Source organism: Pyrgilauda ruficollis, unplaced genomic scaffold (genome assembly GCF_017590135.1).
Source record: "Pyrgilauda ruficollis isolate IOZ18807 unplaced genomic scaffold, ASM1759013v1 scaffold58, whole genome shotgun sequence".
In the NCBI taxonomy this organism is placed as follows: Eukaryota; Metazoa; Chordata; class Aves; order Passeriformes; family Passeridae; genus Pyrgilauda; species Pyrgilauda ruficollis.
The window spans coordinates 4,233,827-4,243,576 of NW_024527488.1; the positions used below are offsets into that span (position 1 = coordinate 4,233,827).

The following is a 9,750-nucleotide window of genomic DNA, read 5'->3' on the forward strand; positions in this document are numbered from 1 at the left end:
CTGTAGGGATCAGTGTTGCTGTTTGTCTGGCAAGCCTGTAAACAGCTTTATTTGTGCATTAACCACTGAGAATCCACATTTCCATGCTAGTAGTCTGATGACTACTGCTGGGAAGTAGCTGTGAATATATTTGTTTTAGAAACTTAGTATGGTGAGGTCAGAAAAGTGAAAAATTAGGTATTGGGTACCTTTTGGAGAGGAAGTAGGAGATACAATAAGAATGTTATGTTAAACTCCAATACCTAATACCTACCTTCAATACTTGTTGGAAGAACTAAATATGATGTGGATTCACTGCAAATCCAAACTCTTCTGAGGTAATTTGATTTCTTTCTTTGTTAGGATAATGGTCTTTATTGGTTTAAGAAAATACAGTGGACATGGAGAAGCAAATTTTCAGAACTTGGTTTCTAGATTCTGCCTGAAAATCACATGCTTGTATGAGCTGAAAGAGTAAATCTGCATTTTTTGAATACACATGAACCTATCTCATATGTGTAAAGGGTGTTATTCTACATGACATTTTTACAGGTCATCAGAAGTAATGTGGCTTAGAAAGGGAAAATAAAGGATGCAGAGTAGATCCCCCAAAGAAGTACAGGGGTGACAGACTCCTGGTTTTGTAAGTGAACTGAGTCTTCTGACTTTATCTTTTTCACCTTCAGCATCACAGCTGCATTCAGCCCTGGAAAAAGATCCATTATGAAACTGCTTGAATGCAACCTTTCTTTATTCATAAGGGATTTTATAGATGCTGATAGTGTGAATTCATCTTTTGTCAGAGTAAAATTCTGTCACTTTGTGACTTTTTTAGTTGACTGTTTGGGCTTTAATTTAACATCCATCTATGCTCAATTGGAATTTAGATGACAATGGAATAGAGCTGCACACAGCTGTGGGTATTGATAGGAACTGAGATCTAAAGAAGTTCTACCTTACAAATGAGATGCAGTAATAACTTTTTTCTGCTCCACTTGAGATAAAGGACTGTGTGCTTTGTACCTCCACGCTTCTTTATGTCTACTCTGATGAATTAAACAGGATCTTTTCCACCACTGGAAGGTCATGGTCTGTACTCTCACACTCTCTGGCCTGCCTTTAGCCTGTGTCAAGCAGCTTTTTTCCCTAAAAAGTCTGGGACACGGTGCCAGGGACCACTCACGAAAGCAGATTGAATATTTTCATATGCTGTGGCCCATGTAGATTGCTTGATATGGCTGAGGAATTTTAATGATGTGGGTATAAATCATTCCATTCTGGTAGTCTTAAGTAACAAAGAATGGTTATGGGCAAACTTCATTCATGGATAGAAACAAGCCAATATGTGATTTTGAAAAAGAGAAGTTTTGAAAGGCTTGTGAGAAGCCTTTGATACACTTAAGTGTGTTATCTTGGTAAACTGGGAAAGACTCCCTGAAATCAGAGTGTGTGCTGCTCATGACAAGCAGTGTGCTTTAGAAACAGAGAATAAAACATTCAGGAAAAGGGTGGGAACATACTTGTCAGGTCCTAATGCCAGCTAACCCCTGCTAGGAGAGAGGAGCTTTGGAAAAAACATCATGGCAAAGATAAATTGGATAGGAATTCATAGTGTGATGCTGATGTAATGCTGTAATGCATGTTACCTCATGTAAGAACAAGTAAATTTAATTATTTCAGGCCAAACCCTGCATGAATAATTTAGACACCTCTGAAGGCCACCAAATGGTGATCTACATGTCTGCTTCTCCCTGGAATCTATAGGGAACTGAGGCACTTATGAGCAATTTACGCGGAATAGTTCATATCCCTCCTCTTCTCCCCAGGGCTCTGAAAATTTTAAGTCACATTGTAGCTGGCCTTTAATGTGTTCTGCATTGGTTAACCCTCAAACTGAAATGTTCATTTTCAGGCTTGCCAGCTGAAAGAAATGTGTACGGCAGATTTTGTAAGAATGCAATAAAAGGGGTTAATTTTGAAAAACAGATAACAAAACCACATAGAGAAAAAAAAAAAGTTTGAGGAGAAGAAATTACTGTTGCATACATACACATGAGCAATTTTTATAAAAAAAATTAAGAAAGGAATCAAATAGGAATTTTACTAAGCATCATACCAAAATTGTTAGCTTATAGTGAGTTACAAAGAATGTGAATTGGTACTACAACATTTATGCAATTAGAATAAGTTGTTGACAGAGAATTTGGAAGTATTCTTAGGGAATATGCTCTGTGCTATATGTTTGACATACCTCAGGAGTAATTTGGGGGTTATTTAATAGGCCTTAACACAGTACATAATTATAAGAACTCTTGCAAATTTCAATATTCCATGATTCTTTGACTTTAATGGTGATGTCATGTATTATCTTTAGTGCTTTCAGGTAGACAATATGGTTATAATAGCACAGAAAGACAAAGAAGCTTTACTCCCACTGTATCTTGTGGGAAAAATGGTCTTTTGTGTTTTTATGGTACATTATAGAATACAGCTTAGTACTTTTCTCTGCTGAGTTGTAGTAACTAAAAAGCATTGTTTCGCTAGTAAATAATCAGAACCAGAGATAAATCAAATCTGACATCTGCAATGCTGCTGGCTGTTGCTGGGGGTGGAAAAGAAAAATTCTCTGCATTTAGAACAGAAAATCAAATGCACATGAAAGTATCTTGTGTGCAACAGAACACTGATGACAAAATCCAGGGCTTGATTCTAAAGTCAATCCCTCTTAGTCATGTGCTTGATGTAAAGCACATGTTGATTAAGGTCACTGCTTACATGAACTGGGAATTGGGTAGTTGCTCTTAAGAACTGAAAAGCTTTTTTTGTGGTTTTTTTTTCTTTTTTTTTCCCCTTTTCTTTTTCTTTTCCAGAGGATTAGCAAATTCCAGGTAGCAAATAAATCTCAGAACAGTCATAAGCACCAGATAAACATTATTTCAGTGGCTGTCATGATGTGTCAGCATTTGTACCAGGCATCTCATTTGCCATATCAAAATAGTTGCATGTTCCAAATATTGAAAATACTTAAATATCCTTTAAGTATGTATTTTCTCAAAGCTAAAAGAAGTGGCAATATGTGTAAATCAGCAATTTGGTCAAATATCTTTTTCTAAAACCAGTGGTAATCTGTTGCTGGTCTAGAACACAATGTTCAAATTTGAAAAGTGGCAGTTTTGTACTTAAGCGCAAAGGACAAACCTCTCTCCCCCTTTTCCTGGAGTACGTAACACTGCTTGTCAGGTTTAATGCATTGTGGTCAGTGCAGTATCCAGCACTGTCAAAGTCTGGCATGGTTGAGAATTCTTCTTTCTTGAACTGATTTAAATGTATATAGACAGAGAAATGTATGCTCTCAATGAAAGGAGAAAGAAAAGCACAATATACATGGTTACACAGTTTTCTTTAAACAAAAGGCAGGGGTTTCTTTGCATAATCATATTTGTTCCAGAAGTAAAGATATACTCTCGAATGAAGGAAAGATTTTAATGGCCTGTGGAGATTATTTATTTAGCTAAAATCAAGCCTGTTTCTAGAAAACTTTTAGTGCAGCAATAAAAACTTTTGCATTTTGGCCTACTCTAATTTATTCACAGCCTGAAGACCCAGTGCTCACAATTGGTTTTTTTGTTTCACATGAAATCTGAGTAATTGTACCCATCAGTCCAAATGCTGTTGGTTTATTTTAGAAACAATATTTATATCTTGGACTTTGCAGATGCCAGAAGGAACATTTCAGCCATGCTGAATGCCATCTTTTTATTAGGGGGAAGTTCTACCCTGGGGAAGCTGACAGGTTCATATGCAGGAGCTTCTCCTGCCTTGCCTGTCTTGTGTCATGCCAGAATTGGACAGGCAGAACGTGGTCTCATTGTCACCTAACACCTTTAGTGGCCTTCAGGACCCTTCAGACACACTCCTAAAGCACACAGACAGTGATCACCAAAGCCAGCAGACTCACTGACATTAGGGGAGATTTGATCTTATTTAATTAGTTATCTGTATTTTCAAATGCAAAAGTAAGTATGTTCCATCTTCCTTCTTTTTTTTTTTCTTTTTTTTTTTTCCCCCAAACTATTTGATATAATGCAGGGTTAAAAACCTACATTAATTGTGTAAAATTAAACATAGGTGTCTGGAATGCAAGATGTTTTATCTAAGAGTTCTCTACAGAATATATAGATAGAAGGACAAAATTTCTGCACTAAAGCCTTGAAAGAAAAGGAAAAAAGTTCCCCTTAAACTAATTCATAAGGAAAAGTTATATGAGTAAAATGCTATTTTTATATTTGTGTACCAAAGTTTATTTGCCTGGATCAGACACTCTCTTTTTATAATGCCATTAATGGAATATTCATAAAAGATTATTTGCAATGCTTTAGCAAACGTCTTTATGCAATAGATCACTAAAAAAAAAAAAAAAGACTTTATGGATTGCAAAATATACTGAATTGACCCTTGCAGTGACTGGAATGCTTTTTTATCCACAGAACATGGGTGGCAGCAGAGTAATCCCCATCCTACATCCCCCAGCCCCAGCCCCAGCCGTGTGTCTCACCCTTTACCTGGATGCACCACTACGAAGGGTGAGGGAGCTATGGCAGTTTACTCTGCATTCCCATTCACTTGTTGACCTCTTTCCAAAAAACATACTTGCTGATATCTGAGCTACTGAACTCCAAGCTAACGGGAACAGCCAGGTTATTTCTGACAGAATACATTCCACCACTTCATAGGTCTTGGTCTCTATTTGCTTGGGTGGATTTAGAGCAGGAGTGCAAGTTGCAGTCTGGTTGTTTGGTCACCAGAATTATCATTTTCTGGCTGTGGTGAAGCTGACGGGACTTAGTGAAGAGCCATGTTTCATATGCTACAGTTAACATGTAGACTGTAAGGCAAACCATCAAAATATAAAGGACAGTTAAAATTAACAATGCAGATTTTAAACCAGCCTCCCTGTAATGCCTATGGGGTAATTAACTCCTTTTTTAAATTATTGCTCACTGCAAGTGAAGCCAGAATAGCTGGGCTCTTTCTGAATGAAATGCAGGAAGTTACAGCATCCTGTGTTCCTTCATCATTTGCTGTGCTCTGTGGGGAAGGCTTGATCTGGGTGGCGTGGTGAGGACACCGTTTGTACAGGGGACCCACATGAGAAGACAGTGAGTTGTGTGCTTGCAAAAGAACCCCTATGTGAAAGCCTGTGTGAAGGCAAATATTGCTTGGATATTGTCTGAACTTAAGGAATGCAGATCTGAAACAAGATAAGAGTTTACATAGTGGCTTTACCCTTGTTCTGGTGTTGCAGAGGGTTTTTGATTTAAAAGAAAGGGGTTTATGTCATCCTTCTCCTAAGTGAAGGGGGATCAGGAGTATATCTGCAACAGCAACAGCATGCCTGGTATTTGATATTCTTTGGAAATTTTATCGTCTAGCAGTTCCTTTGGATCTTTAGGCTGTTGGCACTTCTAGTGGGACTCAGCAGTTGTTCTGTTAGAGCAGAAATAATGCAGTGGGAGCTTATGGAGCCCTTAAATATAGTCCAGAGGGAAAGTGACAATAATTATAAAAGGTATAGGATGGGTTTATATTATGGGTTTTCTTTCACTGCTTGGGTTGCCAGCTGTGGAGGGAAGCACTGAGCCCTTTCTCTGTCCCCTTTAGATTAGCTGCCACTGCTAAGCAGGAGCAAAATTTGATTTGGAGAGTTTGAAGGTGTTCCAAGCACAGGCAATCCCTTCTAGGCTTTTCTGTAAGAGGAAATGCTCCTGCCTATACTCACAGTTATAAAGTAGTAATCCAGCATCAAGTTTGGATGCAATAGGATGATTTGCAACTGGATGAAAGGAATATTTATTAGAGACAAGGGTTTTACAGTATTTTCTGTTCATTTCAGATCCATGAGCTAGGAATAATTACTGCATACTTTACTTTTTCTTTCCTGCTTATTATGTTAGTGTTTTAAATTTTTTTTTCTGTTCAACTACTACTAATGTTGTTACATGTCTTCTCTTATCAGTCTACACAGAATAAGCTCACTGTGGATGGGAGGCTTATTAGGGTGTATTGAGCAACAAATGAATCTTAATATATTCTTTGCCAGTTCTTATTTTATTTTATTTTATTTTATTTTATTTTATTTTATTTTATTTTATTTAAATTGTATGCATAAAGTACTCTTACTGTAACGCTCAAAATCTTTGTTGTTCCGGGAAGGATTGATACAGCACAAATCCTGTATCCTAAGAATTTTAATTGTAATGCTTGTGAATCTTTAATCATCTTGTTCACCTCAAATAATATTGGAATATATGTACAATTAGTATAATTACATTATCAGAATTATGGAACTGCTTGTGATTAAAGCCTTTTTTTCTGACTGCCCATACTCACACAGACTTGAAGATTCCCTGTGTACTAGTTTGAGAGTTTGGAACAGGTGATAAAATAGGGATGAAAGAGAAAGCTGTGATCTCAGAGGAGATATTAGGCACCAGAAATTATGGTGGTCTTGTTCCAGCTCTTACACTGACTGTGATACTTCCATTTCTATAGCACTTGCCATCTCTGGATCTCAAAGTGGATTATAAAGAATAGTGATTTAAACCTTCCTGCACCTCTAGGAGATAGGTAAGCAATATTATTCCCATTTTACAGATGGAGAAATTGTGATACAGAGAGGCTTAGTGTTTGTTATTTAAAAGTTTATTTATGAACACATGCATGCACACACAGAGAACTGGAAACAGCTGTCAGAACTTTCATTGCTCTCTTTTTTAAGTTGAGTCCATCCTCCTTTCCATTTAACCTCTCTGATTTATATTCCCCATCTGTAAAAAGACGGAAACTGGTATAGACATAGAGAGATTTGCTTGCACACAAATTTCTGTGTAGAACCAGAAAAAAAGCCAAACAAACACAGAGCACAAAAATCCTTGCCTTTAAAATCCAATGCTTTTTATGTGTTGGCAGAGGATATTTTAAGATTAGGTACAAAAATTTTTTGTATGTGGGGAGAGTTGCAGTAGTTCTGCAACTTTAATGCATAATATGTAGTTATTGCTATAAAAGGGCTTGATTTTTTTGTAATATAAGCATGTTAACTGGAGATGAAAAATTTCAAAATGCATCAATTTACTTGGCAAAAGGCCAGATACAGCCAGTAACTCAGTCTCTGCATTATCTGAAAGATGGTGCCAAATCAGTACCACCAAGGCACTGTGTCAGACAGGAGTGGTGCAGTGGTGCTGCATAAAAGCAGTGTTTGCCCCAGCTGTATTTCTCTTTATCTTTCTTCCAGCAAAGTCCTACTGTGTCTGTAGTGCAGCACGAGTTCCTCGGTGGCAGACACTAATCTAGACAACTATGCCTAAATATTTACAAGAGAACTGAAATTGTGACTGAACTTTGGGAAAAAAGTTTTAAAGATACAATATAAGCCTTGTTATTTTTACTACTAATATTGGAATGATTGTTTCTTGTAATATTAAAAAAGATACTTTAAAATATTTCTAGATACTGGATTAATCTGATCATTCACTGCATCATGAAGGCTCTGATGTCATTATTCTTAAAAGCACTGTTTATAAAACATCTTGCAGAAGCTTTTAAAAATTCTTTCTAATTCTGCTACTAATTTGCTACAGAACTGAAACATTGAAAACCTCGTCTATTAGATGTTTTATTTTTAACAACACATCTGGCAATTTTCTCTATGTTGAACAGACAGCTTATGCAGAAATGTTTTTCACATTTTTCTGTGTGCACCCTGTAGCATAGGCAGGCTAGATGAGACAAACATCCAACACCCACAGTAACATTTTCCTGTAAATAATCTAACTTCCCTGTGGTACAGTACCCAGATTTCATGCCTTTACTAGTGAATATATATCTAGGAAATAAGTACGGCTAATGTATATGTTTATGTTAAATGGAACGGAGACTGGATGTGTTTATGTGTCACCACACAAGCATCAACCTGTACATGATTCAAAAATTCATTTGAAAGTTAAGATTCCTTTTTGTTTCAGCTGTAAAACTTCACATAGAGAAGCAGTCTGAATTTCAGGTAGGGATTTAGTTGATGTGGAGCTAAGGTAACACCTGATTTTATCACTATAAGTTTTGCCAGGTAAGGCTGGTGCTGATGCTAATTATAATACTTGAACAAGTGAGTTAGTTCGTTGGTTTAATGTGTGACTGAGTTCAGAATTTAACTTGGGGTCTTCCTAAATGCTGGTACAAATCATTTGTTACTTTTGCTCCCAATTACAGTTAAATTAGCCAGTGTCTTGAGGTAATACAGCTACTGCAGCTGGTGGATTAGGATATGGCTTTGCTAATGCATTGACCTTCTTCATCTGTGTAACATGAGTTAATTTTCAGCCTGACAGTAAATGCTGAAATTTGAATTGTAGCACTAATGCACCATTTTTTCATCTGTCAAACCAGACTGAAGGGTCATTTAGTGATGAGGATAAGGTTCACTTTGAAAGAGAAGGAAAACTAGCTTCTGAATTTTAGGGGGAATTCTAGATCTTGCTTCAAATAACAAGCTGAACTAGGGAAAAATTAGCCTGTGACATTTAAGTAATACTTCACCTGTAAGTCTGCATATTTGCCTTATCCTTACACTGATTCTGTACAGGCGCATTGGAATATTTGCCATGACAAATTAGACAGAATAATAAAACAGCCTATGAAATTTGGTATTCAGGCTATCAAGCCTCAAAAAGAGGCTTTCTCTGAAAAACGTATCAACATTAAACTGTTTGCTATAATGGGAATTTCCAGTGTCAGTTTGTGACAAGTTTTAATTGTTTCTCTACACCCTAAGAAACCCTAAACCTAAGAACTGTTGGAGACTGATTTTTAATTTTTGTTCCTCTCAGAAGTGTCTTTCTTTCTTTCCTGCAGCACGGAAAAGGATATGCTAGTCACTTCTACAGGACTTACCTGAAGCAGCATGATTTGCACAAAAGAAAGTCGACCAACAAAAAGCATCAGCTTTCAACTTCATTATCTTGGCCATCCAGTTCTGTGTAACTGAAGGATTTGTGTGCTGTTGGAGACATCCTGGCCAACAATAGGACCTAACTGCTCTCAGCAGGCCTGAGAAATGAGTTGAAATGTGTAGAACTGTAGAAACTTCAGAGGCAACTGATCTTGCCTCTCTGATCAGTGTGTGCCTGTTTACAGCACTATATATCTTTCTCTCTCCAAAATGTCACTGAGCCCTTTAGATGTTTATATTCACCACAAAAAAGCCAATCGTACAGATAAAAGAGATGTGCATTATAAATGCAATATCACTGTTTTAAACTTGACTGTTTTATATTATTTTTGTGTGATCAAGTGTTCCCCAAACTATTCCAACTTTACAAGAGAGATTGTGATCATGTTCTTTTCACCTGTGGGTCATAAAAATGTTGTTAATCTGAAGACCCACAAAATTATCGAAGACATTTCTGTAGTTTATACACCGTGTTGCAAAGTGTTTACTGTACTATTTCAAAGCTTCTAAATAAATATAAAATATATATATATTATATTATATATAATTTTCCGAAAAACGTGGTACAACTTAGTTGATTTTTAAATGGATTCATACAGTCTACACCATACACTAAAGCAAGAAGATAATTCAGGGTTCCTAAGCTATCCTTGCTAAAAACAAAAATAAAATAAACCTTTAATAGTACTTCCCCAAAATTCATATTTTGGTTGATCCTGTTTTTGTTGTTTAAAAAAAAAAAAAAAAAAGCTGTAAGCAAC

At 36.6% G+C, this 9,750-nt stretch overlaps 1 protein-coding gene across 2 annotated transcripts in view; it reads left to right on the forward strand.

The window, feature by feature from the left end:
- PCDH10 (protocadherin 10) overlaps positions 1-9,274 on the forward strand; it is a 32,097-nt gene extending 22,823 nt beyond the window's left edge. The window contains exons 5-6 of one of the 2 annotated variants that reach the window (XM_041482298.1): positions 6,532-6,606; positions 8,893-9,274. In XM_041482298.1, the coding sequence (XP_041338232.1) occupies positions 6,532-6,566 (35 nt within the window). In that variant the 3' untranslated portion in view covers positions 6,567-6,606; positions 8,893-9,274. The remainder of the gene's footprint in view (positions 1-6,531; positions 6,607-8,892) is intronic. The other variant, XM_041482299.1, reaches the window with a different exon arrangement.
- The last annotated feature ends 476 nt before the right edge of the window (positions 9,275-9,750 follow it).